Raw genomic sequence first — 19,167 nt, 5'->3', positions numbered from 1 at the left:
TGTTATACACTCTTATTTATAAAGAAGCTGAGGAATATTTTAGTATTTATGAAAAGGATGATATTTTTAATATTGAATTTTTTAACGATCTACAAAAGTTTTCTGATTTATATTTATGTCTGAATAATAAAACGTTATATGATTTTTATAGCATCTTACTTGAAAATTTACGATTTATAATTGCCTCGGGGGCAAAAACATTGCCACAATTATTTGAAAGTATAGCATTACTAACCAATTTAGACGTTAGATACAGCATAGGAGAAGAGCGTGTTTATTTTAATAAAGTACAAGCTGAGAAAATGTTTCAAATCTTAAATATTGACGATCCCGAGAATTTAGAAAATTATGTTGAAAGTTTAATTAAATGATTTTAATGTATGAACTGTAGACTTTTGTCTTGCCATGAAGGATAACTACCAAACTTGTCTATCTATATATATAGAATGTTTGAATCTGAACATTTATTTATTTTTTAACCCTTCTTTTTTTTTTAAATTTTGGAAAGTTTTGTTCTAAAAGCAATAGCAATGTTGTTTATTTGATTATTTTACATATAGAACAGAACATTCACTATATTTTTTTGTGTTGTATTCAAAAATTTAATTTAAAGGTGTGTTACTGCAGCTTTTATACAAAATAAAAACAACAAATTATGAACTCTAAACATAAACGTTAAAATTTGACGCAAGATACAAATAATCAAAAGCACACATTGTATTAAAGTCCCGTTTAATAAACGGGATAACGTAAGCTAGTTAAACAAATAAAAAAACAAGTTTAAGAAAAATTATCACATTTTAAAAAATGAAAAAGTTTTTTTTCTGTACAATACTACAATTTTTTTGTTTAAATTTCCATTTATTTTTAAGTGTTAAATAGTTACTAATTTATGTCAGTTATCATAAATTACGTTTACTTTAAACACATGTAAAATTTTGTATTGTTTTTGTTTTTACTAAACATGTTTATTGATTATAATTTTTCTTTTATAAACATTTGTATCTGATTGTTTCAAATCTATACAAATGTCATAAGTATTAAACCCTGCATTATTAGGCCCATTATTTGTTACTGATGTAACAATCAAATCTGCACTCAACGTGTTGATTAAATAATTAATTTTTTTATATGCTTCACTTGTAATAGCTTTTATAGTAAAGCTTTATCATTTAATTTATTCAAATGTTTTATAAATTTCATTGTTTTGATTAGGTTACTAACCACCTCCAAAAAAATGCGGATCATATTTTTTTTTGTTCTAAATGTTTTCTTAAAAAAAAAATAAGTTTATTGTCATCTAAGAAAGCTTCTACGGCACCAAAACTCAAAATCAAATAATCAGTGACACACACTAGCATACCATTAGGGCCTTGCTTGTAGGAAGATATAGAATCCCGTAGGATTAATTATAGTCCATTAGTCATAAAGATTAAGACCTGCGCTTAGCAGGATTTGAGGTTTAATGCCTGGCTCAATACACCATTTAAGGACACAACTCAGTCAAGCGGAATGCTACGTCATAATATGCAGCTTTAAGCCAAACCCTTTCCAGGTCAAGACACATTTGTCTTAAACGGGGTGAGAATACTCTTTAACAACACCTGTCTGCCCAAGTTGATGCATATTCTTTGAAGAGTCACGGCTTCTGCTACCGGCAATGGTTTGTCGAGACTAAGGACAATAGCTGTGCCCCTTTATTGTTCCCGCAGCCACGAAGAAAACAATAAGGTTACAATATTTGGCAAGTTTGTATAAACAATTTGCCGCCCTTCGCGTAAACACGCAATTGTTATAAAAGGCTAGGGAAGAAAACAATTTTAAGAGATCTTATTTATCGATCTCTCCTTCCCCGTGTTTCTTAAAAATATTGTAAATAGTAGATTTCAATTTTTTTTGTCCTTGGCATATTCTTAAAAAATACATATAAATAGTAAATTACATCTTTTTAATACACTTTTTTATGTCCCAAATGCTTTTATTTGTTATTCTTAAAATTACTGTTATATAGTAAATCCATCTTTTTAATACACTTTTTTATGTCCCAAATGCTTTTATTCGTTTTTCTTAAAATTACTGTTATTTAGTAAATTTCAACTATTTAATACAATTTTTTTATAGTACAAAAAATAATCATAAAAAAAATAAATATTTTTATTCTATTACTTTTTATATTTTCTAGTTTTTATTTCCCGTAAATCTTGTTTATCAATGTGTAAAATACCAATTTCGTCATTAAATTGATTTTTAGTAATATTTTTATTTTTCTTTTCTATTTTCCCTAAACTTTTTTTATACGTTTCCTCTGTACAATGATATTTATCTTCTAACTCTAATTCAAAACATGGCCCAACATCTTCCAAATCATTATTTTCTAATATTCTACAATATTTAATAATAAAAATTCCTTTAATGTTTGTAATAACCCATGTGTATTTAATATTTTGTAAACATATTTTACTACTTTTCATATTTAAAAGATCTATAAATAAATTTTCTATTCTTTTATCATTAATATTTATCAATAAGATAGTATATTTCATATTAAGTTCAGCACTTACTGTTCCTTTAAAAGATTTTTCATAGTGCTTAATTTTAAATTTTAACATGTCGATAATTTCATTATTAAATGATCTTCCTAAAATTATATGAGAGCTTGTAAATGTGATGAATAATTTAGCCTCATGTGTTTTTAATATTTTTTCTATGAGATTGTATTGCTTAAATGGATCTGTTAACCTTTCTCTATTAAGAATAATAGAATTTGCTCTTATTTTTGTAAAAATATTTTGTATCTCTTTATGTTTCTTTGATGTAACAATTGATATTAAATTATTTCGCTTAGACATCTTAAGGGTAAAATAATTTTATCATAAAGTAAAATATATAAAATTTACAAATGTTTTTTATTTAAAATAATTTTATTATAAAGTAAAATATTTAAAATTTACAAATGTTTTTTTTTCTTAGCATATTATACTTTTCTGTTCCATTTAAATTAATAATAAATTTATTTAGATAAAGTATTTTAAAATTTTCTTATGCTAATTGTACCATGTCTTTAATTTCTGAGTTTACTACTTCTACTCTTTCATTTTTCCAATTTGCTTTTTTACATTAGTAAAACTTCTACTACTGTTGCCACATTTAAATTTTATAAATTATGCTGTTTTAAAAATATTTACAAAATTTATTTCCATGCAAGAAAAAAAAAAAAATTTAATTATTTTGAATTTTTATAAAAAAAAAGTAACGTAGTTTATTATCATCTAAGAAAGCTTCTACGGCACCAAAACTCAAAATCAAATAATCAGTGACGCACACTAGCATACCATAAGGGCTTTGCTTGCAGGAAGATAGGGAACTCTGTAGGATTTATTAAAATCGATTAGTCATTGAGACCAAGACCTGCACTTAGCAGGATTTGAGGTTTAATGCCTGGCTCAATACACCATTTAAGAACACAACTCAGTCCAGCGGGATACTACGGCATAATATGCAGCTTCAAGCCAGACCCTTCTCAGATCAAATGTGCTTATCTTTTATTGCTAATAAATTAGCTACTTCCAATGCTACATACTAGTGTAGCCTCTTGGTCTCAGATTACATTGAGGAAGCATGAGACCTCACCTTTTGTTGTACTAAGATATATCTTAGTACTATTATTTTATCAAGAAATTCTACTCTCACAAGGAGAGCCTTTCTCATAATAGAACAAGTCTTTATGTTTTGGATGTTTCCAAGAATCATCTTAACTTTATCCTCTTTTGGTAGAGATGAGGTCAACTCTGGAATTTTATTCTCGTAGAGAGATCTTTTCTCGGACAAGGCTGGACAGTCTAGCAAGAAGTGTTCACGATCTTCTTGCTCTACCTCACAAAGAATGCAGTGCTCTCTGTAATATTGAGGAATTCTGGGTGCATTAGCTAATGCAGGAGACCATCGTATCAAATTACATGTTATCTTGGTGTAATTTCTTATCTGTCTGTTGTTAAGGATTTTTTATAAATATATTTAAATAAATTTTACACTTTAAATATACATTAATCTTAATTTTTTTATTTTTAAAATATCAAAATAAATTTATTTTTTGCCCTGCAGTGTATGAATAATTTTACTAACATTGAAGATTTATTTAACACAATTCCTGTGACTAAAATATCAGTAGTTGGTATTAAAAATAAATTATTAAGCACATCACCTTTAAATTTAGAACCGAGATATGATCGTGTATTAAATAGATACATAGACACCAAGCCATTTAAAATACTTGATGCACCAGGGATGTTAGATGATTATTATCTTAATCTTTTAGATTGGAGTGTTGGTGATATATTAAGTATAGGCTTGTCTTATTCTGCTTATACGTTTAATTATGTAAAAGGTGATGTAAATGAAATTTATACTAGTGAAGATTTTATAACTAGTATAAAGTCTAATAATAATATTGTATCTATAGGATTAAACACAGGTAAAATGATATTTTATGATTTAGAAATAGATAAAATAGTATCTTATAAGAGATATCATAATACTAGAATAGGATCACAGTCCTGGAATAACAATTTATTATGTAGTGGAGACAAAACAGGAAAAATAGTTATACAAGATATTAGATCTAATGAACATGAAATACTTCTAGGGCACAAACAGGAAGTGTGTGGATTAGAATGGAGTACAGATAATAAATATATTGCTAGTGGAAGTAATGATAATGATATTAGAATATGGTACAATAATCACACATATAAAATTCTTAAGGATCATAAATCAGCAGTAAAAGCACTTGCTTGGTGTCCATGGAAAAATGGTGTATTAGCATCAGGGGGAGGTACAAAAGATAAATGTATAAAGTTATGGGATATTTATGAAGGTAAGAAAATAAATGAAACACAAGTTAATTCACAGGTTTGTACTTTAAATTACATAAGTAAATATAAAGAACTTATTAGTTCACATGGATATGTAGATAATAACATTATATTATGGAAAGCAAGTACAATGAAGGAAGTTATTTCATTTGGTAAACATGATAACAGAGTTTTACACACAGCACTTAATCCAGATAGCACTATATTAGCTAGTGCGGGAGGAGATGAAAATCTTAAATTTTGGAAAATAAGTGATAAAACTAAAAAAGTAGTAAAAAGAGCAAGTATAGGTGTAAGGTAATTAAAATGTTTAATATAAAAATTATAAAAAATGTTTAATATAAAAATTATGAAAAGTATTTAATATGAAAGTATAAAAAATGTATAATATAAAAATTATAAAAAATATAGTTGATATAAAAATTATGAAAAGTATTTAATATGAAAGTATAAAAAATGTTTAATAAAAAATGTGTAGTATAACAATTATAAAAAATGTAACTAACGTTAAAATCATTTATTTATTTTAATCAAGCATAAAATAATAAGAATATTTATGGTTACTGTAAGAATGATTATTAAAGAGGAATTATGTTATGTAAGAAGGTATTACAACAGTAACAATAAATATTAGAGATATTATTGTTTTGGAGTACCGAAGAAGAAGTGACATAAATGTACCAGAGAATGGGGGAGAGCTGAATCTATCACCAAATTTGTTTAGTGGTGTCACTGAAGCAATAAGTCAAATATAAAAGAAAATACTAACCTTTAAATAAATAATTCATTTTGTACATCTTTATTAAAAAAATAGTATTACACACCCCTTTATGAGTAAACTTATAAAAGAAGTATCATTTGATATTTTAAAATCGACAGAAGTAGATCTTAAAAAGTCTGTAGTGGCAAAAAAGAAGAGAAGAAATAGACTAGACGACTACGATTATGCAGATGATTTGATAGAATCTTTTGAAGGGGAAAGTGAACCTGTGGAGATGGAGTGCTCACTTAGTAACTTTTTTGTATTTCAGGGGCCTTTGCCTTTTTCTGCCAAAAAAGTATTAAATTTTTTTAAAAATAAGCCTGTTTTAACAGTAGAAAAAGATAACGAGCTACAGATTTTAGAAGATGCTATTTACAGCACTAGGAGAAAAAGAAAAGCTAGTCATACACTGGTATCAGAGACATTAGATAATGAAGAACAAAAGATAATAAAAAAAGGAAGGCCAAAAAGTAAAAATAAAGAATGTTTACAGAAAGAAGCTATCGTTAGTTATATTTCTGGTAAATTTGATAAAATACAACAACAATTTGATGTATTGAATATTGAAGATAAAATATGGTATTTCATCACTAATTACATCCTGTACAAAGATAATGAAGAAGTGTATTTAAGAAATTTAGAAGTTTTTAACGACAATGTGTTAGAAAATAACGAAGGAATATCAGAAGATAAAAAAGAGTTGTGGAATGAAAATACAAAAGTGATACAAGAAGATGAAGTACATAAAAATAATACAATGCAAGAAAGTAAAAAGGAAGAAAATGGGAGTAACAATCTACATTTTAGCAATAAAGGAGAATTCTCTCATAAGTTAGTTAATTCCTTTGATTATATTTCTCCTAGTTCATTTGTACAACCTAATTCATTTGTACCTTCTACGCCACCATCTTCTATAGATCCTCCTCTTTATGCGTGCTTATCTAAATATTTTTCTGATAAGGAAATCGAAACATTTATAAATAAAATTATAACAAAAATTGATAATGCTTTGGTGTCAATAACAGTTATAACTAGTGATTCAAATATGTATTCTTCAACTAGAAAATTTCTAGGATTCACTGATAATTCATTTAAAAATGAGTGTATAATTTACTTCACTAACTACGTAGTGAAACACTATGCGAGTAATACCAGTCGTGATATTTTATATTATTATTATGAAGCTAAAAAATGCATTCTAGATGTATTTTTAGAGTGTAGTAACAAAGTAAAGACACTTTATTTTGTCAATCAACACTACAAAAATTTAATCGAAGAAAACAATTATGATCTATAACTAATACTAAATTATTTTAATTTAATAAAAAGTATAAAATTATAATCTATGTTTTCTTAACATAAAAATCTAATGTATTCTTAAGTTTCGCATTCTCTTTTTCTTTACTATTCAAACAACTATTAACATGACACTCAAACATAAAATTATTTAAGTGTATCGACTCTTTTTTACAAATAGGACAAACTTTGAAATTATACACTGTACTAGTAAAAATGTACATCCCTTTTTTATTTACACTTGTTAAAAGGCTACAAGAAACTCCTAATAACCTTATTTTATTAGGAACAATCTTTGTATCCAATATAACTTTACTAGCTAATAATAAATCATAACAAATATTAAATAGCTGTACCGGATCATCAATAAGTTTGCTTGTTTTAGACTGTTTAGTTCTACTACTAAATGAAGAGAATTTATAGTGTAGAGTAATTGTACTACATACTAAAGATTTAGATTTAAGTTTTGTACAAAGTGATGTACATAGGCACCACAATACAGTACAAATATCTGAGAAATCTGTAGTGGGTCTAAAAGAAGTATTCATACCAATAGATTTTACGGGTTTATTACTTCTATCACTGAAATCAAATACTGAAAGTCCATAAGATAAATTGAATAAATTAATAAAAGATTTATATGGCAAGGTTAAGTAAATAAAATGAAGATTGTCTCTTAACTCTTTAATATACTTAATATTATATGCTTTAAGTAGTAATTCTTTCGTTGCTAATCCTATGCCGTTAATTTTATCAGTTTCAAGATCAAGAATATGTGAATCAAAATTTTTATCTATAACAAATGATCCATTTGGCTTATTAATACCACATGCATACTTAGATAATCCTCTGGTAACAGATATACCACTTGATATTGTCAGCCCTGTACTAATAAAAACTAGTGTTCTTATATTGTCAACCAATTTTCTAATATTCCTAAATGAAAATTTTGTGTCTGTAATTGGTGTGTAAATTGAGTCGTTTTGCGGTGTAAAAATTTTATATGAATTATTTGTGCTGCTATAATGTTGGTCAAATCCAACTATTTTAGGCGAAACACGAACTTTAGATGCTTCTTGATTCAAAACAGATATATTATATCCAATGTCATTAAGTTTCATAACTGCCTTCTTATATTTAGAATCGTCAAATACTAAACACGCCTCGTCTACGCCGTAAATTTCTATATCTTCGTCAAAAATAGAAAGGACACTCATAACACGTTCACTATAATAATTATACTTTGCAAAGTCGCATTTAACTATTTTGAGGGTAGGACATAACTGTTTACCAATATATCCTGGCATGCCGGCCTTTACACCATACTTTCTTGCTACATAATTACTAGTAGTAAGCATATTCATACTACCAACGGCCAACGGTATTGATTTGTATTCTGGATGATCTAATGATTCACAACTAGCGTAAAATGAGTCTAGATCAACATGACAGTAAATAAGAAAAGGACTGCTGTTAAAAAGTGACGGATATTGTAAAGCAAACTCTTTTTGAATTTTATAAATATTTTGTTTGGCTATATCAATTTCAGATTTTGATAAATTTTTTAGCTTTTGTGCAATTGCGTATGATTTATCGCGTATTTTGTATAACTTGTTGTCTTTATTGTTGTTAAATGTGTCATCTAGTGTTGCTATACCAATCTTTTTAAGTTGTTCGGTTTCTAAAAATTCATCATTGTCATTAGAATCCATAAAGGGGTACTTAATAAATTGCTTTTTATAGGATATAAAATGTTGACAAAATACTTATATATTTGTGGTAAACACTTTATAGTTAAAACGTAACATAATTTTGTAATCTAAGATTGTTTTTTAAATTGTAACTTTAAAAATTTAAATATAAGATAAGCATATCTGAATAATAATATCTAAGATCCAATTGTTATGTAAAAAGTTTAAAATCATTTGTAAATTGTTATTTTCTACACGGAGAAAATATTTTTTAATTTTTTTGAGATTTTACAAAGGCAAAAAAATTATTTATAATTATTTTACTTAAATTATATTGAAAAAGTCTTGTAATCTGAAATTAAACAACATTTACAGTGCATTTTATTTTTATACCAATATAAAAATATCTTGATAGGCGTAAATTGTCAGTAAATACACTATATTTTTTCTTATTAAATAAATTTATTAAAACTATAATATTTATATTAAATTTTTTTTATAATTAATGTGATAAATGTTACTGTGTTACTTTAAATTTTTAAATTAATATTATAGTTTTAATAAATTTATTTAATAAGAAAAAAAATATATTGTTAAAATTTTTAAACTGTATTACAATGTAAAATCATTCTTCATTAAATAATCGATTGTAGTAATTTAAATTACAGATGTCTAATACTAAATATTTTATGTGAAATTGTAAAAATTATAATTGATGATAATTTTTTTATAGCGTAAAGAACTTACTTATTTTTAAGCTGTGTGTACATATTTACTAGCGAAAGATTGAATTTAAAGTTTATAAAAATTAATTAACGCAATAAGTAAAGCTAATTAACATTGTAAAATACATTTAAAATCATAAAAAATTATTTTTTAATTTTTCCTAATTAGGTCTATTCTAGAGAGGTTAATTACTTGCATTTGATTTAAGGATATTACTGAAAACGATATAAATAGAGTCTTTTTCATCTCAAAAAAAGACATTATTTATATAACAATATTGTTTTAACAATCTAAGGTGTTTATAAATCCCCTTTTTTATTATAATGACCATAAGGATATTAATTAGTCATATATTAATTTCATTAATCTAATTATCAATAAATTTGATACTTTAAGATTTATATAACAAAATTTTATATTTTAATAAAGAAAGGTTCATAATTATGTTTTGTTTACAGTAAAATTCATTAAAATTCATGACTGTTTATATTGCAAAACATGCCTCTAATCGCTTTTTTTTTAGTTTTTAATCTTTCCCTCCTTTAATTTTTTTTTCCCTCCAAGAAACAATTAAAAACTATTTAACATCGCTACCCCTTGGCAGTATGTTCGTAGTTTTTGAAGGACTTGACAAAAGTGGTAAAAGCACTACTTGTGATTCTGTATATAAAAAATTAAAAGAATTGGATATTCATACAACACAAATGCATTTTCCTGATCGCAGTTCTATTACAGGCGAAATATTAAATAAATATTTACTTGGTAAAATTAACCTTACAAACGAAGCTACACATTTACTTTTTTCTGCTGATAGATATCAAAAAAAAAATTTTATTGAAAAAACATCTCGCTCCGGTATATTGCTTTGTGACAGATATTCTTGGAGTGGTATATGTTTTTCCCATGCAAAAGGGATAGATCTAGGATGGGCTGTAGAAACTGAAAGACTCCTTCCTAAACCGGACATTACATTTTTTTTAGAAGCGGATGTTAATGTTTTAATGAAGAGGCATAATTGGGGAGATGAAATATTAGAGACTAGAGAATTTCAACTTAAAGCTGCAGAAGCTTACTTACAAATGAGAGATTATGTAAAAAATCTTATTAAAATCGATGCAACTAAATCAGTTGCTGAAATCACTGATATAGTCGTTGATACAATTATTAAATTTCAAAAAAGACAAAGAGAACAAATTGAGAATTAATACTAAATAAATGATTAGTAAAATTGTTTTTTTTTATTTAGTTAATATAACTATAAAATTATGTTTATCTAATTTAAATATATAAAGTTAGTTTATTTTACAAATGAAAAATAAATATTTTGGGCACAATTCCTGATGTAGAGAGGTTATATTTTGTTGTATAAAAGCGAGTGCTTACTTTGAAATATAAATATAGATTTATTCTTGTCAAATATATTACCAAATAGTATATGAGATATTTGACATTTTATTTAAAATTATAACAGTTGTTATTTACCTTTTTTGAATTTTTAGTAATTTTGCTTGTTTTTTAATTTTTTTGTTATTTATTTTCTTTCTAATACGGATGTAAATACATTTTTTACGTTTAATATTTATAACTTTATATATACGAGCCAAATCTATATTTTGTTTTTGCATCTTATGTTTTCATCGTCAAGAAGTAAGTTTGGTAAATTTAAAGAGTATATTATTCTAATATTTTTTCAATTATAGTTGTTAAGTTTATTTTAAATTTAAAAGTTTTAATTGCTTTAGAGGTTGGTTTTATTACATTAGATTTTTTATCCCCAAATACATTGCATTGATAATGATTCAAAACATTTTGTTTTCTTATCTCGTTCAAGTTTTTAAATATTAAATTTGCATATAAAGTTAATAATAAGTATAAATTAGATACAATTTTTTTAGTATACTAAAAGAATATGCTAGTACTAACCTTTCTATCAATATTTAGGTTAAATATTCTATATATTTATCTAAAAAACAATAAAAGTATATTGCAAAATGTAATTAACTTTATTTTATCTGCTAAAAACATTAAAACGTTATAAATAGTACCTTAAATACTTATTTGGGGTAATCACTGGGAATGCGGCTAGTGGCGAAATAAGACTTTTGCATACTTAGGGATAGGAGGCATGTTTCTACGGTCCCGTAGGTAAAATTAGAAAATAGTTTTGCAAAGTTGTGATGATCTAGGGCTACAATCTTTTTACTGTATTGGTAATTCATTAAGAATGTAATAATCTTTTTTTATAGTTTTATAGTAGACATATTGCAAAATACGTAATGATATTAACAAGGAATAAATCAATCAGTAAATACAAATAAATTAAAATAACAAACAAATAAGATAAAATCAACATATTTGATATAAAATTTAAAATATTATAACATTATAACGTCAAATATATCTGTATTTAAATTTAAACAATATTTTGTTGAAAAATAAATTAACTAATTTTTTGATTATCTATCTAGTTATACACCAAAAAAAATTTTATCTTTTATTAAATTATTTATGGATATATTATATTGGTAAATTGTCTATTTGTAATTTAATCTATTTCTTTAAAATTTATTGGTTTAGTAAAATATAAATAAAATTATGTAATGTAACGATTAGATGATAGAAATTCGCGATCTTATAAATCAAGCATTGGATGAGGAAATGGGAATGGATCATAATGTATATATAATAGGAGAAGAAGTAGGCATCTCTGGTGGTCCTCACGGTCTTACTAAAAATTTGATCAAAAAATACGGCGATCAAAGAGTGAAGGATACCCCTATTTCGGAAATGGGATTTACAGGTCTCGCTGTGGGTTCAAGCTATTTAGGGTTAAGACCCGTAGTAGATTTTATGACTTGGAATTTTGCTTTGCAATCAATTGACCATATTATTAATTCTTGTGCGAAAACCTTGTATATGTCAGGAGGAAGAATACAATGTCCAATTGTTTTTAGGGGACCAAATGGATTCAATAATGGGTACGCTGCACAGCACACACAAGATTTTGCACCAATATATGGTTCTATTCCAGGCCTTAAGGTGGTTTGTCCTTATACGGGTAAAGATCATAAAGGACTTTTAAAAAGCGCTATTAGAGACAATAACCCGGTTATATTTCTTGAGAATGAAATATTATATAAAGATAAATACCTTGAAGTGTCTAATAATTATATTCAACCACTTGACAAGGCAGTAATTGAAAAAAATGGTGTTGACGTTACAGTTTTAGGAATATCAATAAGTCTTAAAGAAATTTTTAAAGCAGACAGTTTGTTAGAGAAAAAAAATATCGACATTGAGATAATTAATCTTGTGTCAATAAAACCAATTGATTATGTTACTATTGAAATATCAGTCAAAAAAACACAAAAGTTAGTGATAGTTGATTTTGCATATCCTACTTTCAATATTGCGAGTGAAATAGCTGCGCACTTTTACGAAAAATTTAAAGATATAAAAATTATGCGTGTTCTTGCGCAAGATATTCCTACACCGTATGCACTTAATCTTGAAAAAATGTCTTATCCGACATGCAATGATATTGTAAATGCTGTTACAAAAATAAATTCATAGATAGTTATAAATTCGCGTATATATACATTATAAAAAATATTAAATCTTTTTAGACTCTTTTTAACACTACAGCAAAAATCAACTTATTTATTTAAGCTAAAGAACCTATTCAAACTGACATTTAGATTTTTACTAACTAAAATTTAACTTTATTTTTTTACCCTTAATGACACAGAAATTTGAAAATTTAAAAAAGATCGAAAATAAAATAAATGAACTTTGTTTATTAAAAAAACTTCAAGTCGAAGCTGAGCATCGTAAAAGAATTAAATGTGTCAAAACTTTACGGTTATTTATTAATACCAATGTTATTAAAGAAAAAATATTTATAAGGATTGATTCCAGGGTAATTAATGATTTTAAGAACTCAGAAATAATGAAATTTAGTGATTTAATTGAGAGGACATATATTTTTACTGAGGAGATTATTCCTACAGATGCTACTACTGAAAATATATCTCTATCAAATCAAACTGGTAAAAAATATGATAGTGAAGATAGTGGTTATATCTCCCAATGTAAACAGCCAGGTAGTAGTTTTGTTCAAGAAGGAACATTTTGTAAGAATGTTGATGTTTATGAGTGGATCAATCAAGATTCTTTTATTGAATCTTTTGAACTTAGATGTCCGAGTTCTAAAATAAATATAAACCTTGTTTTGGTACTAAAAAATACTCGCAACATTTACAAGCTTAGTTTATCTTTAGCTTCTTTACTTTCTGTAGCTTCTTCTACTAAACCTAATTTAGTTGGTTTATTGTACAAATATGTGGCTAGAAATTCTCTTTTAGATAAAAATAATGTTGTTAAGTGCGACGAAGCACTAAAAAACGTTTTTTTAATAGATTCATTTGTTTTTACTGAACTACCAGAATTATTAGAAGAGCATTTATTTCCTATTGACAATATTGAGTTTAATTTTATATGCAATGATGAAAATAAATTTCATTGTATAGATATTCCTTTAGAAGTGGATGACCTTTATCAACAACCTAAAATTTATGACAAAGGTGTTTACGCGCTTGAAAGAAAAATTGATTCGGTCAGTAAAATTAAAACCAACTTAGAGAAACGTAGTACTATTATAAAAGAGTTTATTGAATCTCCAATAAATTTTATTAATAAGTGGATTTGTTTAGAATTAGAAGATTTTTCTAATAAAACAAATGTATTTAGAGATGACACAGTACAAGAAATTATGTATGACTTACTTAAAGGTGTAATTTAATTCTAAAAACATTAAATTAATTAATATATTGTTTTTAATTTATTTTTTTTAAAGCAGTGAACAAGTAAGCTAAATAAAATCTTTGATAAATTTATAATAATTATTGTTACAAGCACTATTAAAATGTGTATTTCCATGTAAATATCTAATAATTCCATTTTTACAGTTAAGTGCTAATTGTTCTCCATTGGCATTCTCAACAAGTTTATCGTCTGTAGATAGCAAAAACAAAACAGAATCTAAACCAAAAGTATTGTTTTTCCATTTGTCTACAATAAGAAATGTAAACCACTTCCAAATAGGTAATTTTTTTACTGTACTTTTATAATCAACAAAAGGATTCTCTAGTATACATTTACCTGGTATCAGATTATTCAAATAAATAGCAAGTGAACATCCTAAAGACTGGCCAAAAAAAATGTAGTTTCTATTTTTCCTCGCTTTAAAATATTCTACTAAATCATTTAGTTCTTTTTTTATACTTTTTTCTGATGGCACGCCTCTTTTGTTGAACATGCCTCGTATATTGAAGCTTATAACGTTACAACCAGTATTTTCTGCCATTTTATCAAGTAATCTTTTATAAGTCTTGCCAGATATTATAGAACCATGGCAAAATACAATATCAGTTTCTGATTTTTTGTCTATAAAAAATAGGTCTATTTTTTTGTAAGTCTCGTAAATTGGAATTTTGTAGTAAGAAAACGTTTTAAACATAAATTGTCTTTGAAAAACAAAAATAAAAAAACAAGTTTGTAAAGTCAAAACGCATATCAACGACAAAAAAAAATATGGTATTTTTTTCATAAGATAATATTTGGAAGGGCTAAAGTTTACATTTTACTGATTTAGAAATTTTTATTAGACAAAAGATTAAATGGAAAATTTTATTATTTTTTTATGCATCAGTAATGTAAATTTTAATCTTGTGATTAAAAAGCCAAAAATCAATATAAAAGTTACATCAATAATTATTCTTAACTTAATCTTTTAGTTAAAAAAAACAAGATGAATACTCACAATTTTATTGTTCTGTATTTTACAACAAATGTTTTATTAAAGTGATGATGAGCAAATATGTAAAATGTTTTAAGAACTTTTGGAAGTATTTATAAATTTAATATAAAAATGTGAGCAAATGAAGCTTTTCTTTTAATAGACATAAAATACAAATGCTGATTTAATTAGAAAAAAATAAAGAAAAATTGGTAACTCTTTTTATTAAATAAAACGAAACAATTTTTTATTTAATTTTAAAATGTTGATTACTTTTTGATTATATTTACCTTTTTTGTTCTATTAATTGTATACATTTTATCAAATGTAGTCATAATACAATGTTTTTAAATATATGATAAAAGATTATTAGTTACGCTTAGTTGAAATTTGCTAGCTAAAACAATATATTCTTATTAACAGAATTTTTTCTAATAGTATCTGTCGTGCCTACGCGGGATAGTGCGGCTTCTTAAGAATGAAAGATATATAAACTTGTGTTTAGTAAAAGCTTTCATAGAGAACATATTGTATTTAAAAGTTTCTTTAAATACTTTTATAATTAATAATAGAATTTCATTAGTTACTGGAAGAACCAATACTTTATTGTAATTAAAGATTCTTTGATTGAATACCGTCGGTCAGCTCTTAAGGAGTATGATAATATTACAAAACAAAAATTTTTAGCTTACTTACAAAAAGTTACAATACACTGTATTTGATTTTAATTATGTTTGCAATTAGAAATTTTTACTTGCTATAGAAGCTTATTAAAGTATGTATTTTATTCAATTTTTTATAATTATGAGTAAAAGTAAAATAATAATATTTTAACCATTGAGGAAAAAGGAGTTTTCTAAGTGAAGGAGCTTTTAGAAATAAAAAAAAAGCAAAAATGTACAAAAGATTGACTGAAGATTTAGTAATATAGATAATCGTGGTGTATGTATATGTAGTCTAAAAAAATTACTTGCTATGGAAAAATAATCTGACGAACTGACCTTTCTTCAATAAAACAAAAAAATCAATGTTATTATATATAAATCTCTTAATCGTAAACTTATAAACTTAAAAAATTTTTTTTTGTATTTTAAAAAAATTCCTCGTCCGGGAATCGAACCCGGGCCCCCGGTGTGAAAGACCGATATCCTAACCACTGGACTAACAAGGATAAATTCGCAATTTTTATGTATTATGTTTACTTACTTGTGTAGAATTTACATGAATAATAAAGCCATGTGTGAATATAAATAAACTTGCATGTAAATAAAAAAAATAGTAAATGTCTGCTTGCTTAAGTTTATTTCATTTTCCAAAAAGAGGGTGAACCGTCTTATTAGTACCGAAGTTTTGTATACTGTCACCTCAGCCTCTTACAAAAAAAAGATAACTTTTAAAATATTCATTATTAAATGAGTTTATGAATATTTTGTGTTATACGGCTATAATTAATGTTAAAATTCTTTCAGCTAAACATAAAAAATTATTAACTTATTTTTTTATTCATATTTTAAATGTCAATAAATTTAATTAACAATATTTAAATGACAATATAAAATATGTTGAATCATTGTAAGTAAACTTTACAATATATTAATATTAAAAATCTAAATAGTTTCAAAACAAAAAAAATATTTACAGGTAATATTTAAATTTTGTATTTATATTTTATTTTAGTTACACATTAAACCTTTTAAAATTGTATAATTCATTTTTATACCCCTTTTATGCTACATAAAGAAAATACAAGCAGTCAAGAAATTTCTAGAAAGGACTTTTTTTATTCTTTAGATTTTGATTATGACGATGGAGATAAAATTGACATTGAAGAGTGTGAAAATCTTTTTGTATATTTTTTAGAGATCTCAAAGGATCCTTTTCTTATAATTTTACAAAGATTTAAAAGTCATTTTTCTGAAATGCATAAATCATTTTTAATAGAAAAAATTGAGACTTTTGAGATGCATGAACATCATTTTGATTACATTGTCAATCATTCGTCTTTTGATTCATTAGATCTTTTAACATCGCTATCAACCGATTTTTATAAGCCATTTTGTAAATATTTAGTTTCTAAAAGACATTATTTTTTTCTTGAAAATATTTCAGAATATCCTCAAATTTTAGAGATATTCACTGATATTAAATTCTGGTCACCAGTTCCTTGGTTTGTTTTAGATGAGGATCGAATTGATTTGGTGTATGTAATCATAAAAAAAATGATATGCAATAATTTGAAAATAAAAGAAAATTTTATTTCTTGCATAAAGGAAATAATAAAAAATAATCAAGATAGGAATAAAATGTTTCACGAAAAAGGAAATGTTATAAGTGATAAAGAAGCTTATTATTACAATTTACTAATTAATAAATTTTTAGATACTATAATTTCTAGAAATTTAAAGATATCTAAAGACAAGGATTCTTTCACTAATTTTGTCATCTTGAGTAAAATTGAAATATTTAGAATAAGTTACATTAAAATGATAGAAGAAAGGAAATTATTAAAAATGGAAGATGAAAATACTGATGAAATTGATAAAATACTAAAAAATATTGTAGATGAAAAAAGATTTGGAGAATATTTAGGATTAATGATTTGTGAAAATAAAAATGAATTTTTGACTGAAGGTGATGATGAATTGAATCAATTTATTCACTATAAGACTGTTGGTGCGGTATATTTATATATTTACGAATTTTTTACACCTGATGTGGGTGTTCTTACTTTTTTATTTCAGTTTGATATTTTTAAACAGCAAATTTTAAGAATATTGATTCATAACTCAGATCTTATTAAGTTTAGTTTATTAAACAGCATTATTGACTATTACAATAAAGTACAAAAAGAAGGTCATAAAATCGAAATAAGACATCTTGTAAATTTAATATTAGTAGAGAAGTCAACCTTCTCTCTAAAAATCTGTTTAAAAAATATAAAATTTATAAATTATCTTATGAGTGATTTTGAATATTGTCTTAGTAACGGGCTTATAGGCATTTGTGAAATCAATGAAGTTCTTAAGAAAACTGCAAATATAAAGAATTCTTATGAAAATTTAGAACTACTTAAAGACCTTTCATTGGACATAAGACGTTTGAAAAACAAAATTTCCTCTTCCTTTATATTTATTGAAACATGTTTTAGATTGTTATTTAAAATTATTGATACTAATGTTGATATTTTAATTGTAGATGAATTGATTGAAGTTTTTGTAAAAATTTTAAATTGTAATTTAAAAACCATTGTAGGGCCAAAATGCAGTGAACTTGTTTTTAAAAATCCTTTTACAAAAAAAGATCATCCTTTTTCTAGAATTACTAGGGAAAGTTTAAAATTTAATCCAAAAGAATTATTAAGAAATATACTTTTAATCTACATAGAAATTAAAAGCGTTAAATTTATTAAGTTTGTTGCAAAAGAAGAAATGTATTACGATTTAAATTTATTTAATGTCGGTTTAGAAATTTGTGAGAATAAATTTCTGCTAAATAATTTACAGATTGACAATTTAAAAGTTTTTATCAAAAAGTTAGAACAGTATACACAAGATGCTACTGAAGAATTTGATGCAAATGATGCTTTTATAGACCCATTGACTTTTAATGTTATTAAAGACCCTGTAAAGTTATTAACTTCTAATGTAACAATTGATAAGAGTACATACAATATGATAATGTTAAATGATGCAGTTGATCCTTTTAATAGGTTGCCTTTAGATGATACAAAGGTTGTGGAAGATGTAGAAATGAAAAAAAGTATACAGTTAAAATATAAAACCAAAAATAATAATATTTAGAGAATTAAACACATTATCAATTTTGTAATTTTTAGTTTAAATATTGCAAGTTATTATTTTCAATTTTAATAAAAAATAAAAAAAAATTATTGTCATCTTAGAAAGCTTCTCCGGCACCAAAACTCAAAATCAAATAATTAGTGACACACACTAGCATACCACTAGGGCCTTGCTTGTAGGAAGATAGGGAACCCCGTAGGATTAGTTAAAATCCATTAGTCAT

General features: G+C 25.2%; 10 protein-coding genes across 10 annotated transcripts; 7 read left to right on the top strand and 3 right to left on the bottom strand.

Moving 5' to 3' along the window:
* On the top strand, positions 1 to 123 carry AAJ76_7300019181 (hypothetical protein; the record flags this gene model as incomplete). The annotated part of the gene is made up of 1 exon (XM_024476346.1): positions 1 to 123. A coding segment is annotated over one exon (123 nt), but the record flags the coding sequence as incomplete, so codon positions are not given.
* Positions 124 to 2,162: 2,039 nt separating this feature from the next.
* On the bottom strand, positions 2,163 to 2,849 carry AAJ76_7300016333 (brix domain-containing protein 1; the record flags this gene model as incomplete). Its single annotated transcript, XM_024476345.1, has 1 exon — positions 2,163 to 2,849. The coding sequence occupies one exon, from the start codon at positions 2,847 to 2,849 to the stop codon at positions 2,163 to 2,165; it is 687 nt and encodes a 228-aa protein (XP_024330173.1).
* A 1,255-nt stretch (positions 2,850 to 4,104) lies between these two features.
* AAJ76_7300015077 (wd40 domain-containing protein) lies at positions 4,105 to 5,172 on the top strand (the record flags this gene model as incomplete). Its single annotated transcript, XM_024476344.1, has 1 exon — positions 4,105 to 5,172. The coding sequence occupies one exon, from the start codon at positions 4,105 to 4,107 to the stop codon at positions 5,170 to 5,172; it is 1,068 nt and encodes a 355-aa protein (XP_024330172.1).
* A 529-nt stretch (positions 5,173 to 5,701) lies between these two features.
* Positions 5,702 to 6,931, top strand: AAJ76_7300013480 (thymidylate kinase; the record flags this gene model as incomplete). The annotated part of the gene is made up of 1 exon (XM_024476343.1): positions 5,702 to 6,931. One exon carries the CDS (start codon positions 5,702 to 5,704, stop codon positions 6,929 to 6,931), a length of 1,230 nt encoding a protein of 409 aa, XP_024330171.1.
* Positions 6,932 to 6,977: 46 nt separating this feature from the next.
* Positions 6,978 to 8,642, bottom strand: AAJ76_7300010540 (dna polymerase kappa; the record flags this gene model as incomplete). The annotated part of the gene is made up of 1 exon (XM_024476342.1): positions 6,978 to 8,642. One exon carries the CDS (start codon positions 8,640 to 8,642, stop codon positions 6,978 to 6,980), a length of 1,665 nt encoding a protein of 554 aa, XP_024330170.1.
* Positions 8,643 to 9,952: 1,310 nt separating this feature from the next.
* On the top strand, positions 9,953 to 10,552 carry AAJ76_730009229 (thymidylate kinase; the record flags this gene model as incomplete). Its single annotated transcript, XM_024476351.1, has 1 exon — positions 9,953 to 10,552. One exon carries the CDS (start codon positions 9,953 to 9,955, stop codon positions 10,550 to 10,552), a length of 600 nt encoding a protein of 199 aa, XP_024330169.1.
* Positions 10,553 to 11,960: 1,408 nt separating this feature from the next.
* On the top strand, positions 11,961 to 12,920 carry AAJ76_730007221 (pyruvate dehydrogenase e1 component beta subunit; the record flags this gene model as incomplete). Its single annotated transcript, XM_024476350.1, has 1 exon — positions 11,961 to 12,920. The coding sequence occupies one exon, from the start codon at positions 11,961 to 11,963 to the stop codon at positions 12,918 to 12,920; it is 960 nt and encodes a 319-aa protein (XP_024330168.1).
* A 166-nt stretch (positions 12,921 to 13,086) lies between these two features.
* On the top strand, positions 13,087 to 14,148 carry AAJ76_730006095 (chc group protein; the record flags this gene model as incomplete). The annotated part of the gene is made up of 1 exon (XM_024476349.1): positions 13,087 to 14,148. One exon carries the CDS (start codon positions 13,087 to 13,089, stop codon positions 14,146 to 14,148), a length of 1,062 nt encoding a protein of 353 aa, XP_024330167.1.
* A 69-nt stretch (positions 14,149 to 14,217) lies between these two features.
* Positions 14,218 to 14,865, bottom strand: AAJ76_730004317 (bem1 bud5 suppressor; the record flags this gene model as incomplete). Its single annotated transcript, XM_024476348.1, has 1 exon — positions 14,218 to 14,865. The coding sequence occupies one exon, from the start codon at positions 14,863 to 14,865 to the stop codon at positions 14,218 to 14,220; it is 648 nt and encodes a 215-aa protein (XP_024330166.1).
* Positions 14,866 to 16,871: 2,006 nt separating this feature from the next.
* AAJ76_730002310 (ubiquitin fusion degradation protein 2) lies at positions 16,872 to 18,944 on the top strand (the record flags this gene model as incomplete). The annotated part of the gene is made up of 1 exon (XM_024476347.1): positions 16,872 to 18,944. One exon carries the CDS (start codon positions 16,872 to 16,874, stop codon positions 18,942 to 18,944), a length of 2,073 nt encoding a protein of 690 aa, XP_024330165.1.
* Between the last annotated feature and the right edge of the window lie 223 nt (positions 18,945 to 19,167).

The sequence above is a fragment of the Vairimorpha ceranae genome, assembly GCF_000988165.1.
Source record: "Vairimorpha ceranae strain PA08 1199 chromosome Unknown NODE_73, whole genome shotgun sequence".
In the NCBI taxonomy this organism is placed as follows: Eukaryota; Fungi; Microsporidia; family Nosematidae; genus Vairimorpha; species Vairimorpha ceranae.
The sequence above is the reverse complement of the archived record's forward strand: the minus strand, read 5'-3'. Positions and strand labels throughout refer to the sequence as shown.